Raw genomic sequence first — 20,077 nt, 5'->3', positions numbered from 1 at the left:
TAGACAAAACTATATCGATTAAAAATATTGTTTATCATATTAGTTACTAGATCGAATAACTTTTCTTAGACATACCTCATGTGAATTGTGGGTTACCATGAGCACACGTGATATATATTTAAAATGCACACAACAGTTAAAGGGATCTTCTAAGATTCAATCATTTTGAGCGAAATAAAGCAGAACAAACTCCGATAACACATCCTTGGGTGGGCCGTAACATCAAATCTAGTTAAATCCCAAACTCAACAAACGCATCGGCCCTCCCACGCTGCGCTCTTCATAAAGAGCGTCTTATAGCGTGATCCAGGAGGAGACGTGACCTCTGACCGTCGTGACCCCAGCAAGCGCCATACGACCACTTCATAAACGGGACGTCAGCTCCATACAACAAACAGACGCTCAACATCCAGTCACACGGAGCAGGCGCATGTGCTTGACTTTAATTGCAGGAAGAGTCTGGACATTGACATGCTCTCTAAGTCTGATTCACACTGAGAGCTTGAATGGCAGCTCAGGAAGCACATGACCTTTATGAGATGTTGTCAGGCCAATTAAGAAGCTGTTTAAACAAGTAGAGCCATCAGACCTGAGCACAAGGATGACATTGATGGGGAAAAGGAGGAAACAAACGCTGAAAATCATGTAGAAATACAGAAACCCTGTCTTTAAACCTGTAAGTATAAGCTTGTTTGACTTAAAGCGGAAAATGGAAGATTTATTCACCCTTGTCATGTCTTTCCAAACCCTGTAATGTAGTTATTTTTTCCATGAAACACAAAAGTAAGAATCTTTACTCCGCTTATTCCCACACAACAATGTATTTTAAGTCTTCTGAAGTCATATGATAGCTTTGTGCGAGGAACAGACCGAGATTCCGGTCCATCTCACTTCTGAATTTGCAAAATTCGAACTAACACATCGGTTTTGCTTACAAAACAAGAGAAAACCAATTCAGTTCAGGTGTCGAATGCATCAAACCTGGTGATTTTTAATCTGTAAAGTACACAATTGTGAATGACATATGACAGTTTAGGAAGATTGTCAGTGAACAATGATTTACAATTTACTCTCTACACAAATAGAGCAATCGTATCCTTCTCAATCTAGCACATGAGACATATGGACTACTTATATTATGTTTTTGGGAGCTTGACAGCTATAGTCAATGTTGAATGAGCTGTCCTTTTATAGAAAAAGAGTAATTTGGTTTTTCAAAATATCTGCTTTTGTGTTCTATGGAAAAACAAACTGGATTAGAATGAATGAATGAAAACTGTATATGAATATATATACAGATCTAGGCAGGTGGTGCTGGGGAGGTGGAGGGCTAGATAAGAAGTCACATACTGCACAGCTATAGTGCATTCGTTTGATGCGACGAGGTTTTATAGGGACATGTTAATGGATACGTTATGTGTGTGTGTGTGTGTATGTATGCATGTATGTATATATACATACACACACACACATTACATAAGATATTAAGACTTGTTTTTAGAGAATGAATTTGAATGCAGGTGTAGTTTTGTCTTAATGCACCGATATGAACAAGTTAAAATAAAAAAAAAGTGAAAAACAATCTGCCAGTGCAGTGACAAAATGCACTCGTACAAAAATAAGCCTTGATATCGCATGCAGTGTTACTTCTCAAGTAAATGTATCTTGTTTTAAGGAGGACTAATGTAAAACAGTGTGGCCTCGCTGCTAGCACACACTGAACAGTCCTCTCTCGACACATGGCAAAAAGGCCAAAAATGGCCAGTTCCATCCAGTTTCAACAGGGGTTTCGTAAGCATACTCAAGGCCGCACTCCACCAGCCCGCGGCACGGCCTGGCTCACGAGCGTGTGGTTCAGACGGGCTGTTCTAATCTGTAATAAGTCCGCCAAAAGGAGTGAGGCAAATGTGTGGCACCGCACTGCACAAATACCAGCGTCCACCTCGAGCCTGACGCCACGGGGCGAGAGGGAGACGCCGAAACACTCCCCTGTGGAAAATGCAGATCAGCCCTAATGCCCCCCGACCACAACAGCTTCTAAATCCATCTCCTGAGAGAGAGAGAGAGAAGCATGAGGGAAAGTCAGATCCTCACCACAACATTTTTACCTCTGAAGAGATGTAATTTAAAATGAACCGCGGGAAGGTCAACACTGGAGCTCCTGCAGCCAGGTTTTTTCATTTCCCGTCCGCGCTCACATGGATAGGTGTGTGTTTATTCGGGGCCGCTTCCAGTAAGGTGGTTTTGCAAAAGTACGGGTTGAGATAAGTGTCATGTTTGTGCGTGCGTGCGCACTCTACGACAGGGGTTTTTCTGCTTTAAAAAGAAGCCTTTCTTTTTTAAACTCTTTTCCATCTCGCTTAAATCGAAGGGCAGTTTTTCTCCGGTGGGCTTCGGGACAGTGTGGTCTCACCGCCTGCTAGCACACAAGAAGAGTGTTATATACAGGGGAAAGTACAAAAAGACGTAGCAACACAAGACAGACATTCATAACTGAGCTAAAGGAGCGACAGAGCGAAACGGTCGCCGTCTCAGCAAAACACTTCTCATGGAAGACGGAGAATAAGGGACAGATCAAGCCCTGAAACTTTAATGTCAAAGAAGGTCAAGCCAGACAAATGTTATCATCCTTAACAAAAACTTAACGAAACTGAAATAAAAATAAAACCTAACATTCATGGTACAAAAATACAAAATAAAGTACATTTTCATTATACTAATAATAATATAAAAATATATTTTTATTGTAATCTTATTTAATTATATATATATATATATATATATATATATATATATATATATATATATATATAGCATTAAACAAAAATGTCACTAGATAGAAATTAGACTAGACTGTGCACAAAACAAATTAAAGGCGTTAAACAAAAAATGTTTTACTAGTTAGTGTAGTTAACTTCGGCAGCCATTAAATATATATATATATTTTTTTAAATTATGAAATTAAACTAGAAATAATAATAATAATAAAGGAAACTAAATCTAACAATGACTGAAAACTAAACTAAATGTAATAAATATTATTAATAGTGATTATTTATTAATAAATAATAAAAAAACAACTTAAAGTCCCCCTGTAGTCAATAATCCTATCCCTTAAACTCATCTTTAAATCACCAAAATTACATATTTAAACGTTTTTTTCCATAGTTTGAAAAAAATGCCTTAAAATAGTTTGAATGTAACTCTACAGCCTCGCCTCATTTAATATACGCGGTTCTATAAATATGCAAATGAGCCCCGCCTCCACTCACTCACACCAGCTGAGAGATACACTCGTTGACAATCACATGTTGATCTGATTGGTTACAAGGTAGTTTGTGACGTCAGAAACACCAGCGATTTCAAACCGTGTTTTTGAGACGGTCTTTAGTTCACTGCAGTTTTAAAGAGAAAATACTCAGCAATGGTGTTGACTTATGAATTTACACATGGTTTGTCTTAAAGCATATTAAAAACATCAAATAGACAATATTAAACCTTGATTTTAACCACAGGGGAATTTTTTTTTTTTTTTTTTGTAAAACTACAACAACCTGGTTTGGAGAATAAATTCAAATATAGTAAAGACATAAGAAGAGACATAATTTGCTTGGACAAACCCAAAGCATGATGGAAACTGGAAAGCCACTGAACAGGAGCGAGGACAAAGACCAGACATAGTGGGCGCTTGAGGGATGATGGACTTTGAACAAAACACGCACGTCTTCTGTCTGCTGATTTCTATAGGTCCTGAACAAAGATGTGCAGAAGAGTTAAAGCTCCAGAGTTTCTGTCTGAGCGTGTGTAAAGAGTTCATGAGTACACAGCAGTAGTGAAGCGTGCTAAGCACGCACACACACACACACACACGGCAGCAAGACAGTGGGTAATAAAACAGGAGTAAAAACTATAATCATGCTCCAATGTGGATGTTACGCTGTGATTTGTGCTAGTCTTTGAGCAGAACAGTGTGTGTGTGTATATTCCCATACATCTATTTTATAGCACAAGTCAAGCTGATGAAAACTGTCTTTCAACATTATCAGCACATGGCTGCTCAAATTTAAACCAGCCACATAAAATTCCATCAAAAAAATGCAAAATGCAAAACACATTAAACATGACGCTATTTTTAATGTTAATTCACATCCTAGTGCTCCTGATCATAAGATCCTCAACCACACATATAACCAGCACAAACCAGCTAACTAACTGACTTTTCTGAAAGCTAACGTCAAGTTGAAGCCCTTCGATCTCCATTTTAGCATAACGAACAAAACAGAGGGGAAAACTCTTCATGAATGTTCCGCTGCTGTTCTTTTAAAAGCACCTCTCCACCTTTTCTTTTCATTCTTTGGCTCTCACCATGAGGAAATTCTTTCGTTTCCCACCCACGTCCCACTTGGATGAAGTTGGGAATCTCATTAAAGTCTCAACTTCTTCCGCTCGCCCTCGACGGCAAGCAGGTGATTGACTTACGGCCATTACGCGTGAGGAGCTGAATATATATAACCACCGCATGGCTGTATTGTTCCGTATGAAAGTTCAAGCCATCTAAAATCCGTCAAGGAAAAGTTCTAAAAGACATTCACAGTGTGTTGCTCATGTCTGATCTAATGACCAGTGGAAACAGAGCATGATGGGCAGGTGTGTCCACAAACGCCCGGGATAAACGTCCATCAAGTCGCTCGAGTAATTGAGCGGCTGTTCTATTGACACTAATGCGTTCCTGTTATTCTACGGACAAATAAACCCCGTCACATAACAGCCGCGCCAAACGTTTGCCCTCTTGTCGGGAGCTAAACACAACTTGTTTGCTAATAAACTTCTGCTGAACGACATCCAGTGAATGCTGGTAACAGCTAAGGACACAGAAAGAAGAAAAAGAAAAAGACAGAAAGCTGGAAAACTACAGTCAGCAAAACGGGCAGCTGCATGTGATTGTGTTTGACGTTCTGGAGACAAATAACAGATGAAAATGAAAAAGTAGCTGGACAATTTCATGGCATCAGGTTTGACGATTTATTAGAGAGCAAATCCACATCATTAGCTCCGTCACGAACACAAAATGGGTTGCTGGTCTGTTCTGACGTGGACGGTAGGGTACTGTAAACCGATGTTTAATGCCAATAATAAAATGCAACTAAAAATAAAAAGCAACTAACCATATGCATAGTTATAGACGTATAACTAAATGAATAGGCTTTAAAAAGACGTCACATTCTCTTTTCTTGTTGGTGTTCATCCAATCAAACTCATTCAGGTGACACCTAAACAAAACTAGTCAAATAAATCTAAATAAAATCTGGTAAAAAGAAAATTAATTTAACTATATGCTTTCATCGTCAAAAACAATGAAAAAAATGAAAAATAAAACTAAGATCACAGCAGGAAGGATAAACATGATTTGTACACAAACTAAATAAAAAGTAGAATTTTTATATATATTTTATATATATATATTAATAGAAGTTAGTGGTGTGTGTGTGTGTGTGTGTGTGTGTGTGTGTGTGTGTGTGTGTGTGTGTGTGTGTGTGTGTGTGTGTGTGTGTGTGTGTGTGTGCGTGTGTGTGCCACTCGGTGTTGGCAGCAGTTATTGACCACTGTAGTCCAGGCAGCGCAGGAAACCATTCACTAATGTGAAACAGACTAGTCCTGGTGTCCTTGTGTGGAGGACGGTCGTTCAACACGCAGCTACAATCCATTCATAACCAAGGTCCAACCCACAGACACTTTGGAAAAAGACATACAAAGGAAGAGAGGGATATATAGTGGGGACAGAGCAATGCTAGCTCCACTGTTTGAGCGATAGGAATTCTGTAGTTCAGTCTATACCATCGTATATCTACATAACATTTAACAATAACATTTTATTCCATCACTGTACCATGGAGTGCCAGAGTACATGAAATACACAGAATAAAACCACAATATTAATATTTCCAGATATTTATAATAATAATAATAATATTATACACAAATAATATAACGATGATAATGATAATATATGAGATAGAGATAATATATAATAATGATGATGATGATGTTCATATTAATAATAATAATTATTATTAATTGTATCTGATTCCTACCCAAAATAAAACTTTAAAATTAAAATTCACTGATATTTCCAAGTTCACATTTCCAAGTTATATAATCACATAAAAACATATAAAATTATATTACAATTTTAATTTTTTTTTATTATTATTTTATATAATAAAACCAAAATATTAAAAGTCAGATATTTTCAAGTTTTCTATTTAAAAATAAATATTATTTTTTTCCAAACCATTTTTTTAATTTGACTAAATTAAACCATAATATATGTATATATATATATATATATATATATATATATATATATATATATATATATATATATATATATATATGTATATATATATATATATGTATATATGTATATATATATATATATATATATATGTATATATATATGTATATATAAGTAAAATATATTAGTTTTGTAAAACAATGTAAAAAAAAAAATAATAATTTTTTTTGATTAATTTCCAAAATAAAGCACAACATCACAATTTGTATATATATTTAAATGGTTGAATGTCAACATGAAAAGATGTATTCAACACATGGCCATTAACGGCTGTATATGGGGCAACGGGGAGATGCTCTTATACATTTACATTGTTAGGCCGTGTGTCCACCAAAGCGTTTTTAGCCAGCTGCAAACGCTAGGCGCTCTGCTGAAACCATCTATGGGCGCTTGAGAGCGTTTTGGCAGCGTTGCGTTTTTTTCAGTTGAGACACTTTGCTTGTTATGATACGGAATATGCACAAAAGTGTTACTAGTAAATCATTTCACACATATTTTGTTTCTGAGTTGATTCTATATTAAAATGTCAATACAATGTAATGTATTTTCTCTGGCTCTTGTTTTAAATGATTTTGTTCCGTTATTATGCTTGTTGTTGTCATCTGTTGACGTTGTACAAGCAGAATGTGGTGGTTGGTCGGTGTGGTATTAGTCCCGCCCCTCCTCCACTGTGATTGGACGGTTAGATAAAAAGTGACAGTGATGAGCGCTGCGTTTTACCCAAAGTTGAACATTCTTCAACTCTCGGCGACCTGTGAAAAAAGACGCTCAGCGCCTCGTTACGCTCATGGCGTTTTAAAAACACGGCGTTCCCATTGAAAACAATTGAAAAAATACACCAGCCGCGTGAAAAACCGCTTTGGTGGACACACGGCCTTAGACTCTTCAAACACGCTACTACAAATGAGAAAGCTTATACTGTAATCAGTTTAACACACAGCCAAAACACAGAAGGAACAATACGAAACAATTCCCACCCAACAAACCAGCATCAGGACAGTTTAAAAAGCCACATAAGAATAACAACGGCTCAATGGATGGAAGGAGGACAAAATTCCTAATTAAAACCATATTTGCAAGAAAAAAAAGGTGGAAAAGGGAGTGTTTTTCATCTCCTTTTACTTTTTGTTATTCTTTTTCAAAGGCACAGAAAGGGACTTATTCCACAGACACTCTGAAAATACCTGCGGGACGGATACAAAGACACCGGGGATTTATGGGGGATTTTAAACGCCAGCTGTCAAATATTTCCACATTCATCTTTCAGAAAGGCCCAAGAGATCTTTAATACTCCTCGGCATGCGCCCTTTAATTGGAATCCCATTGCGTTTGAGTTGGACTGCATGTGGATTGGAGGTTACGAGGTAAAAAAAGGCACAGATGAGGGGGAAAACAAGTGAGTTTTTGACAGCTTACACAAGCTCTGGAGAAAAGATAGAACCGTGGTACTGTACCACATTTTGGCGGCCCCACTTTTTCCACCTCAGCACCATAAACCTTTTCAGACCATGTCTCCAACAAAAAACTGCTCCCCATCACTCCCCAATTGCTGTCAAAGTCTTTATTCCTCCAAACTAAAAGCCTCAAAATGACTAACAGATTCTACTGACCCACCAGTCGGCCTCCAAATTGTGGCCGCTTCACCTCAACACCTGGGATCTGAATCCCGACGTGACCTCCATGACCAGATCCGAGCGCGACCGCAGCACCCGAAAAACTCATCCGTTTGCCCGCCCGCTCTGGCTCAATCTACACAAAGCAGCTCAAAAGAAAAGGAACTGACAGCAGAAAAGAGCACCGAGGGAGGAAAATGAAACTACTGTATAGTCGGCCCAACACACGGCAAACGTAAACACAACGTTCCCCCTCTTTTTTGGAGCGCTGGTACTCCGAGTACAGCTGCCGGTAATCCAGGCCTTGCAGTTTCATCTGGGTTTGATTTGGGAAGTGGGAAGGGGGGGGGGGGGGGGGGGGTCATCTACGCAACAGAGCGTTTATTAGTGAGGCCCCTCAATCCTGCTGATTAAAGTGCGTTTGGATCGATTACAGCAGATGCCTGAGCGTGCCGGGGCCGGAGCAGAGCGAATGGGCAAGTAAAAGTAAATAAACCCCACCCAAACCCCTGAGACCCTGTTAAACACGCTCAAAACTCAACACGAAAGACCTGTGGAGATCAGGAGTTGGTATTCTCGCTCGCTTTCAACAGCTACAACACGTCCTCGGTTGAGAAGAAGCTACAGGCTACCGGTTCTCTAGAGGCCTGTATTGAATAAAAAGCTCATACATCTCAAATGCCACAGTTGGGACACTGATTCATGCGATTGCATGTTAAGAGTATGAATGGATGCATACCCTGCATATTTGTGGATATTTGCCGCAACTGTGGACAGTTAGTTAGCGAAACTCAAGCCTCCTACTGAGCTTATGGTTTTTGAGCTACATTCGCAGCAGACCTTCATTTCAGACCAACATTCCCCATGTCAAGACCAAGTATAAGGAACAAACAGCCACTAAACTCAATAGCCTTATCAATTGCCTGTCCGGGGGTGTGATTGTCCGCCACAAGTTTGTGTCCTAGAGGACGTAAGTCTACAGAGAGCCCAATTGGGATTGTGAACTACGCTGCCAATGTTTACTCCAAGGCCCTGTTCACACCTGGTATTAAGATGCATTTTGGTTGATCGGATCACAAGTGGACGACGCTAAATACAGGTGTAAACGGGGTCTAAAACGTTTGAGCTTGTCCACTTTCGACCACTTCCAGTTGTAGTCAAAAACACATTCGACCGGATGTTTCGTAGTGTAAACGCTCATGTGTTCGAACAGCCACAAAAGGCCGCCTACTCTCCGACGACTGACTTAATGCGTAAACATTATTGGAAGCGCGCTAGACAGACAGGATTTAAACTTTGACGGGTAAAGACCCAAGTTTGGTTTGAAGATGAAAAACACACCAATCACAATGTTCTCTCATCATTCCTGATTTCTAACACACACTCACAGTGTTCGGCTGGTCTTGTGGCTTTCAGAGCAGAAAAGAAAGCTGCTGTTCTCCGTATGTTTTTCCATAGTCTTCGAATCGCGTTCAAATGTAAATTGCGCGAGTTTATCTCATCCATTTGATCGAAAGATCTGGAAAAAAAAAAACATACATTTACCGGCCCATAGACGCTCCCCTCGAATAAATCAGGACAGAAGTGGTTTAAAGTGGACACAAGAGACGGATTAAAACACCAGGTGTAAACGGGAATATGTCTCCCTCATCTACTTGTGATCCGATCGACTAAAACACACCTTAATACCAGCTGTAAACAGGGCCAAAAAGCGGTAACTCAACAAAACTCATCACAAAAGACCCGTGGAGATCCAGGAGTTGGTGTTCTCATCTGCTTTCAACACGTCCTCAATTGAGAAGCTACAGGCTTCCGGTCCTCTAGAGGCCTTTATTTGGTGAGGCCAAGAGTTTGGTGAGGAATTCTTAAACATCTCAAATGCTTCACAGTTGGACAAAGATACGTGCAATTTTGTGTAAGGAGTACGCATGGACGCATATATTTGTGGATATTTCCAACAACTGTGGACAATTAGCAAGTGAAACTCAAGCCTCCTGCTGAGTTTATGGTTTCTGAGCTACATATGTAGAAGACCTTCATTTCAGACCAACATTCCCCGTAGCAAGACCAACTATTAGGAACAAACAGCCACAAAACAGCATTTTGATTATCAACTGCCTGTCCAGAAAAGTCCTCCCTGAGTTTATGTCCTAGAGGAAGTCTCTCTCCAGAAAGCCCAAATGGGATTGTGAACTACGCTGCCAATGTTTACTCAAAAAGCTGGTTGCAATTGAGTGAAATTATAAAGTTTGCTGATTGCACCCGGGCCAGAAGGTCCAATTAAAGTCATTATAATTATGTTTATGAGGTGAGGGAGTGGACGGGGGTGGGGGTAAAGGGTGTAGAATGCAACAAGCTCCAATTGAGATTAAAATCAGTTCAATATGGAAAACAATCCTGATGACTGTTATCCTCCATTCCAATTAAACCACCCATCCATTAACCCACAAGTCCAACTTCAGCTGTGTGTGTGTGTGTATCATGGTACTAGACGAGATTCATATTCATGAACCATGGTATTTGTGAAGTACTCCAAGGTACCTCAAAAACATGCTACATGTCCAAAAATATGTTTAAAAACCTCAAAAATAACATGGTACCTTGTCCAAAAAAAAAACAAAAAAAAAAGTAGTTTTTTTAATACCTTTTTAGGGTCAAATTTTTTGATCCAAGGCTTTGTTTTGACTCTTTGTGCAAACTCCAATTCATCCAGTTCCAAACTATTGCAGAATTACAAACATTACATACTTAATCCCCCTACTTTCCATCCGTTTCCGAGAAACAGCTCATAACAAAAGATCAAGCGTGCCACAATGTTTGGCTGCAAAGTAAATCACAACACGAAGCAGACATGAACCATAAAATCGTTAATAAACAAAGCAAACTAAAGGGTAATGCCTCTTAAGGACTAAGAGCCACAGGAGGCCCGTTACTTGTAGCCATGTTCATTTATGAACGTAAAGAGGTTTAGCAGCTTGATCCTGCCTCAACTGACTCATTATTACATTACAGTATAAATCCCAGTCCTATTGCTTTATCAACAAGTAGATATAGCAAACAGGACTGTTAAAGATAGTGTAGGGATCATTACTCCAGTAAAACTCTAGTTTTCACCCATACGCAGTCTCAATAATAAGGTGATTATCTGGCAGGTATTGCAACGGTAATGCGGTGAGACATCAGTTTGTGTCGCGGGCAGTGCCAGAGACCAAGATTACGATCTGAACGGAAGAAGTAAAGAGCACTAGCATTATCTCTCTTGGCTCGTTACGCTACACATTTTTAGATACCAGACAACAGCTGACCTCCTGTTTTTTTGCTAGCGAGGGGAAGTGGTGATTGCATTTTCCCCCCAATTTAATTCTTGATTCCAGTTCGTCCTGGATCGCAACCAGTCGAGTAATTAAGCGCAGAGAAACTCGGCTCTGAGCCGCCGGTCCTAAAGAATAAAACTAGGGAAATAAAGAGTAAAAGTGCTGATGCAGGATCAGCTTTCACTCTATCCACTCTGATATGAACAGAAAAGAACAGGCAGTTTTTAAATGGACACTGAAACAGTACAGCTGAAAGACGGGCAAAGGAATAGATGGTGGACGAGAGGGAAAACGCAAACAGGGAAAGACATTTGGAAAGGTGAAAATAAGGCTCTCGCTCACATCTGGTGGCCATGAGATTTTAAAGACAACTGACCATCCATTATGATCACCATCATTTGGAGTCAATTCAGCCAAACATAAGTGGATGAAAAAAGTGTCTCTGAAATAGTCATATATACACATCAAAAAAGTTATGAGACGTGAAGATTATGCCAATGCTCACTGTAGAAAATGGGCCAAGAAATTAAATAAAGACATTACAGGGATGTTGGAACTACTTTGAAAAAATAAACTGACTGGAGTTTACAGGCATGATGAGTTTTGAAAACAAGCATTTTTATGCAACTATGAGTTGTTTCATGCAATGCTCAGCAGTTACTATAAAATAAAATAATAAAATAAATAAAATAAAATAAAATAAAATAAATAAGATAAATAAAATAAATAAAATAAATAAAATAAAAATAAAATAAAAAATATACAATAATAAAAATAAACAAAATAAATAGAAAAAATGACAAAACAACTAAAATATAATAAAAATATAATATAAAATAATATTTCACAGCAATCAATTCACATATATAATATGTGTTAGTAATATTTTACTTATAATGCTCAGTAGTTACTATAAAATAATATAATATTTAAATAAAATAATTTAAATAAAAAAAAAAAAAACTACTAAAATATAATAAAAATATCATATAAAATTCACAGGAATCAATTCACATATGTGACCCTGGACCACAAAACCAGTCACATGGGTCACAATCTTGAAATTGAGATTTATACATGTCATGAAAGCTGAATAAACAAGCTCTCCATTGATGTATGGTTTGTTAGGACAGGACAATATTTGGTTGAGATACAACTATTTGAACATCTGGAATCTGAGGGTGAAAAAAAATCGAAACATTGAGAAAATCGCCTTTAAAGTTGTCCATATGTTCACGATTGTGCTGCATTCACACACAAAAATAAATGTTTTATATATTTACGGTAGGAAATTTACAAAATATCTTCATGGAACATGATCTTTACTTAATATCCTAATGATTTTTGGCATAAAAGAAAAATCGATAATTTTGACCCATACAATGTATTGTTGGCTATTGCCACAAATATACCCGTGCGACTTGTGACTGGTTTTGTGATCCAGGGTCACATATATAATATTTGTTAGTAATATTTTACCTTTAACAGACAGGTAAAATAAAGTGGTTTGAGCTGTTGTCCGTCAACTACAGTGTAAATAATGTAAATTGTTGATTTTAATGTGAGCAATCTAGTTTTTCAGGCCCAAAGCCGCCTTTTCTGCAGTGAAAACACTGCAGTTTTAAGCATCCAGCTTCACTGGCACCATTTTGGTGGAAAAAGGGTCACTGGAACCTTTATTTTTAGGAGTGAACTGAAGCGTTAACTGCTCTCGATGCAGGTGTTGACACGTGGAAAATGTAAGAATGTCGGACAGCTTGACACCAGATGATCTGGCTCTCCTCAGTCAACCAATAATACAACAATGGCAAATACTTCATCCCACCTCTAGCCAGTCAAGAAAAGAATCGCAGCCGCTTCGAGATGGGCGACAGCTCGATTGTTTCACATTTTCCAGTTCAATTCATGGGCGACACAATCTGGCTGTAGAAACAGTCTTCTGTGATCCTGGGAAATATTCATGGATTCTATAATCTCCTACAATGGCGCATACCATAAGGGGTTTCTTTATGAGGGGGATTTTGTCGCCACACAGAGAAGCCGTTATCCGTCTGACCGGAGGAAATAAGTTCAGACAGGAGAGGTGGGTGTTTAAGGACTCACTGTGTAAACCACACAAACAAAGCATTGCTCTTAGAGAATGACCTCTGTGTCTTTGCGCGTGGAAAATCATCACTCCGTTCGCTCCATGCACACCTCTACGGCTGAGCGGACCTGCCGCCACAACAGACCCGAGTAAACCACGCTTTTCCTACAGGCTCCGTCTGTGAACACGCCACTGGACCTCAGCCATCAGAATCACAGCGTACAGACACACTTCAACAAATAAACTCCAGCTCTGAGACGACACTGAGAGAAAGCCTTCTGTTTCCCCAACCAGCTCTTTCAATGACCGCTTTCACATGCACAAGAATATTCCTAATTCAATTATAGAAATTGTACCTAATTATATTACTTTTTAACAATATACTTGGTCATATTATGATTGGGAATTCATCATGCACTGCTGTTAAAAGGTTTGGAGTCTGTAAGATTTTCCAAGGCTGCATTTATTTGATCAAAAATACAGTAAAAACAGTAATATAGTGAAATATATTACTATTTAAATAACTATTTTTTATTGTAATATATTGTAAAATGTAATTTATTCCTGTGATCAAAGCTGACTTTTCAGCATCATTACTCCAGTCTTCAGTGTCACATGATCCTTCAGAAATCATTCTGATATGAGGATTTGATGCTCATGAAACATTTCTGATTATTATCAATATAGAAATTTCAAAAGAACAGCATTTACTGACATTATAAATGTCTTTACTGTCACTTTTAATCAATTTATTGTATCCTTGCTTTTTAAAATTATAATTATTTTCCACAAAAAAAATAAAACAACCTCATAAACGGTAGTGTGAATATTAAATATTAAAATATTAAAAAACATGAAAAACATGAACATGAATCAATGTACAACATTTGCCATTTATTGTGCTTTTACATGAGAATTAATGCATTGATTAAATTATTTACATTGCACTGTAAGAAATGGCAAAAGCATCTTCAGTATTTAAAGTGCATGCCTCAGTTTATAATATTTATATAGCTATGTGATGATTACTATGTACTTTACTATATACATACATTTCTCCAGAATTAAGGATTAATAAACTATGTGCATGTAAAAGCAGTCATAGATACTCTCAAAGACAAGGCTTTTGTTCTGTCCAACGGATGCATTTATACACCTGCAGATTGCACAATTTCTGCCCACACAAGCCACAAAAAAGCAGTTAAAATCCCGCCACACTAACTTTGACTTGTGCGCTTTGACTTACGCGTTGGAGGTGGCCAAAGACAGCGAGCTGAGAGAGGAGGTTAACTTCCTGCTGTCCCAGAGTCTCACTTCCTGTTGCCTCACCTGCGAACACAGGTGCATTTACACATTACATTCTATTATTGACACTTTGGACAAGAAAACCCATAGTAAATTAGTGAAGTAATACTACGATCTACATCAGACATACTTAACTTTATTTTTTAAACTCATTTAAGTATGTAGAAAACTTCAAAATTACCTGGTTAAAGCCAGTCGTGAGCAAGTTGTCATTTTTGACCCAAAGTACACGAGAGTCTCTATTAGCCTGATGACCCTGGACACACTGTGGAGACAAAGACAGACACATAAGACATAACACTCATTTTTAGTATTATGACATATTCATAAAACAGGCCACATGCTTTAAGCCAGAATTCAAAATGAACACTTAATGCTAAATTTTAAACGCAAGTAGCAAAAATGCTTTTAAACTGCTTTAACATAAAGAGATAAGGTTTGTATAGACTGGGGGTTGAGATGAATGGAGAGTGTTGAAAGCAAATGTGAACCCCGATGACTGAACGATTGACACCTAAAAGAAAACTCCTCTTCCTGTCCTTTAAAGATGTCTTTGTGTGAGAGCGGGCAGATCAGGGCTTGTCTGTGAGGTCAATGACATCTGCCTCTGACAGACGGCTAAATCACTCTAACATCATAATGATGCTTTTATAACAACGCTGCCATAATCACGAGCGGCAAAACAGTTCAAATGATGGGAAAAGAAGGCGAACTGCGTTTGATGCGGAGCTTTTCTAAAGGCAGTGTGTGTTTCTGCACAACTAAGACATTAACTTTGAAAGGTCAAAAGCCAAGGGTCTAGCTTGAATTTCCAGGCCGGTTTATCCTGGTTAGTGCTGGTCTCGATGGTGGTTCGACACAGTTATAATGTTTACCAGCGACGTTCTTTATGGGATAAACATAGGTCAAGTTGTAGAAACCATTTACGTGTTCACTGAACTCAAAATTGTAAGTTGGAAAAATTATGCATGAATGATTATATGAATTAAATAATGCATAAATGAATGAAGGCATGAACAAACATTTGAATAAATTAATGAATGAATGAACGAGCGAATGAATGAATGAAAGTATGATTGAAAGCATGAATGAATGGATGAATGAAAGCATGAATAAATTAATGCATGAATGAACTAAGCATGCATGAATGAATAGATGAATGAATGAATAAATAAATGACTGAATGAAGACATTAATGAATGAAGCCATGAATGAATGAATTAATTAATTAATTAATAAAGGCATGGATAAATACATGCATGAATGAATATCAATGAAGTCATTATTAAAAAAAATGAATGAATGCATAAAGGAATGAATGAATGCATGAATGAATGAATAAATTAAGGCATAAATGAATGAATATATGAATAAATAAATAAATGATAAATTAATAAATGAATGAATGAAGTCATAATTGAATGAAGGCATGAATGAAGGAATATATGAATGCATGCATGAATGAATGAATATGAATGAAGGCATGAATAAATTAATGAACGGATAAAGGCATGAATGAATGAATGAATGAATGATTGAATGAATGAATGAAATCATGAATGAATATATGAATGAATAAATTAATGAAGGCATGAATGAATTTGAATGAAGGAATTAATAAATAAATGAATGAACAAATAAAGGCATGAATGAATACATGAGTGAATATATGAATGAATGAATGCATATATGAATGAAGGAATAAATTAATTAATGCATGATTGCATAAATGATGAATGAACGAGCGAATAAAGGCAAGGAATATATGATGCATGCATGAATGGAGTCATTAATAAAAAAATAATGAATGAAGGCATGAATGAATTAATTGTTTTGAAAATATATAAAAAAAGACAAATATTTATAGTATATTCAAAATGCATTTACATAAATATATTTTCCTGATAAATGTATGTATTCTCTCTCTCTTATATATATATAAATGGAGCCACGCTGTTCTTTTCAGCAGGGTACAGTAACGTAATTCTTTCATGAAAACAACACACATCCAGCCTGCATATCTCTGAACTTATGGAAAAACAACACGCCATGTGCAAACGCCAATGTTTTCAGAATGTGTCAGGAGCACGCTGGGAAATAATTAAAGAACAAATGTTTGCCAGGAACAAACATCTCATCACCATCAGCTGCTAAATCATCATCTCAGACGGGCAGTCCTGAACCTGATGGACCCACAACAAACAACTCATGTGGACAATCGCAAGAGCTGCCAAGCAAAGAAGTGACCCATAAACCAAAGCTCAAAATGCCACGGTCGAGTCCTCACATCACACACATCAGTCGAGGTCTTGTACAGGTGTCTGTCGAGATGATGACGTGGAATAACAACCGTGATGCTGATCTACTGCCAGTGGCACTTCACAACAGAGGAGAGAAGAGAAAAAAGCAGAAGAAACTCTGTTTACACACTCACACAAAAATACATATGGCCACAGGCTGAGATCGAGAGTGGAAGAAAGTTTGAAAGTTCAAAAGAAAAATGACCAAAAGAAAGTTTGATAGAAAGGAATGTTCTAAAGGAATGATTAAAATTCCAATGAACACTTAAAAAAAGTTTAAAATAAATAAAGGGACATAACATTTCAGAATAAACATGGGATTTTTTAAAATAATTTAAATTTTAAAAGAAAGTTTAAAGGAAAGAAAAAGCTCAAAAGAACAAAAGTTTGATAGAAAGTTCGAAAGAAAAGGTTTTGAGTAAAACAGAAATACTTACACTGGGGAAAAATGGTGTAGGATTTACATTCCGAAATGACCAAAATAATTACAAAGAAATGACAAGTAACACATTGAATTAAATGTGAAAATATGAAATAAACAGACTGAAGTTGTATTTTCTTGTAAAACATACTCCAATATTCTTTCTTTTATTTACAACTTTGAGAAATCTTTACAGTGTACTGATTCTGAATGATACAATTTTAATATAACGTCTATACGAATGCAATATTGATAAAAACATAATTTCTAAATAATTTCTGTCATAAAAAAATGTAAATGTTCTATTTTGAAATTATGTAAAAAAAACTTTTTCTCCATTCACGCCACAAATAAATGTTGGACATCCGTGTATTCACTTTGACTGACTTTCGGTTCATTCCATGTTTACTGTATTAAGTATTATTATGAGCACCATGCAAACTGCAGTTGAAATACTTGAACAAGCCTTTTAGTACATCATGATAGATACATTTTTTTTTTTTTCAATCCAAACCTCTGCCTTATGCTTGTTACAAAAACAAGACTTCAAGAGTAGAACAGTGGAGAATTATTTTCTATGGTGAGATCTTAACTTGTATTTATCCACTGAACATATCATCTATTACCTTGATGTATCGCTACACTTTAACTACACAAGATATTTCCTCAATGAAACACCTTAAAACGCACTCTGTAACAGGAAAAACAGCCTGATAAAGTCAGACATGATCACTGACTAATGTCACTAATGCGAAGATGAAATCCTTGTTTTTGAAGCTGGCGTATTGATCAGATGGGTTGAAGAGTGACTAGCGTGAGTTTGGGTGTGGAGGTGAAGATCTGAGTTTGGATGCGAGCAGTTCTTGATTTCATCAGAATGGAATCTTATCTCCGTTCGCTGTAGTTTAGGAGGAGTCACGCCACACACATTCACACATTAATAACAATGATTTCCTCTATAGCTTCGGTCATTCTGACCTCAATCGCCAACACCTACTCTGGAAAACTAAACTGGACAAAAGACTTATGTTAGACTTTAAGGGCCCTATTTTAACGATCTAAGAGCATGGTCTAAAGCGCATGGAGCAAGTGCACTTAGGGCATGTCCGAATCCACTCTTGCAAGTTTAACGACGGGAAAAATGGTTGGCGCACCCGGTGCATGGTCTAAAAGAGTTGTCTCTATTCTCTTAATGAGTAATGGGTGTGTTTTGGGCGTAAAACCAATCAGAGACTCATCTCCCATTCCCTTTAAAAGCCAGTTGCGCTCGCGCCATGGCGGATTCGCTATTTACTTGACAGAATTTGCAAGCAGAAAAACTGAACGCTTCTCCAGAGAGGAAATAGATCTACTCGTGCACGAGAATAAAGCGTAAGCAGACTATCTATGGGACAAAGTGTACGCGCGTTGTGGACCCACCTATAGGCACACATTACTAACACGCTCGTGATGTTTCAATAAAAAAAATTGCGCCATTGACTTTAGACCAGGTTTCAGTTGGTCAATGGTAACGCAGTTTATTTCAGTTGACTCAAAATAGCAACGCGCCAACAATGCGCCTGAACACACCTCATTTTCAGACCAATGCATTGGCTATTTAAACAAAGTTGATATCAACACACCCTTAGTTGATAGGGCCCTAAGGGTGTGTTCACACTTGTAGTTCGGTTCGCTTGGTCCGAAAAAAAACAAAAAAAACATTTAGTCCTGGTCCAATTGGCGTTCACATCGGCCTTTTAACACTGAACCTAAAGATACCGAACCTAAGGTCATAGGGATATGTTCACAACCTGATTGGTTGGATTATATTACACAACAGAACTTACCGAACATCCAAAACAATGCTGTGCGCTGGACTAATGTTGTATGTGCGTAGCTACATATGATGGTATTTTGACCAGCAGAGAACTCGTGAAGAGCTTATAAAATGTGTAAAGGACTCAAAACAGCAGCAGGAATCCCTCCGTCACACACACAAATGAAGATCTGCTGGGAGGAGACGCGGTTCTGATGCCTGTACCGAACTGTGATGGGAAACATCATGACTATGACGGAAACAAAAACTGGTGCGCTTGAGTATTCTGTCCTTTTTAGGGTCGCATCTTGTGACATCAGGTCCCGTTTTGGTTTGTTTACATGCCATTGGTTCGTGTTGTTCATATTTCAGTCGAACCGCACCAGAGTTTGTTTGGAAGTGGACCGAGACTTTTCTTTTCAGCGTCTTAGTCCGTTTGTTTGATGCGCATCAGTCTTCAGATGGCAGCTTTCACACTTATTCAAATGAATCGAACTAACAGAGAAATCAGATCACACCAGGGTTCGTTTTAATCAAACCAAACATGCCAAGTGTGAACACACCCTAAAAAACAAGATCGTTTTGATTGCACGGCCTAAACCCACATTTCATTGATCATAGTTCACATATTATTTGGCTCTAATTCCAATGTAATGTGCATCACAGAATAACCCCAACAACAAAAGAAGAGAAGACTCCGAAAAACCAACAACATGTACTAATGGCTATTTGATTTCACTACCAAAACTCAAACAGAACAACACTTGCATGTATTCATTGCATCAGATATCTGCTCACCTGAAGACAATTACCGGTACAGCAAATACAAGCTGATTTATAACAACTATAACAACTGATTTATATACAACTTTAATAGCTTCGGCAATT

General features: G+C 37.6%; 1 protein-coding gene across 1 annotated transcript in view; it reads right to left on the bottom strand.

Moving 5' to 3' along the window:
* Positions 1-20,077, bottom strand: part of coro7 (coronin 7) — a 148,141-nt gene that overhangs the window by 73,809 nt on the left and 54,255 nt on the right. The window contains exons 8-9 of the mRNA XM_079869401.1: positions 14,855-14,938; positions 14,615-14,697 (exon numbers count right to left, since the gene is read on the bottom strand). Coding sequence (XP_079725527.1) covers positions 14,615-14,697; positions 14,855-14,938 — 167 coding nt within the window. The remainder of the gene's footprint in view (positions 1-14,614; positions 14,698-14,854; positions 14,939-20,077) is intronic.

Source organism: Squalius cephalus (assembly GCF_949319135.1).
Source record: "Squalius cephalus genome assembly, chromosome: 1".
Lineage (NCBI taxonomy): Eukaryota > Metazoa > Chordata > Actinopteri > Cypriniformes > Leuciscidae > Squalius > Squalius cephalus.
Note: the sequence above shows the minus strand (reverse complement) of the source record. Positions and strands in the feature narration are given on the sequence as shown.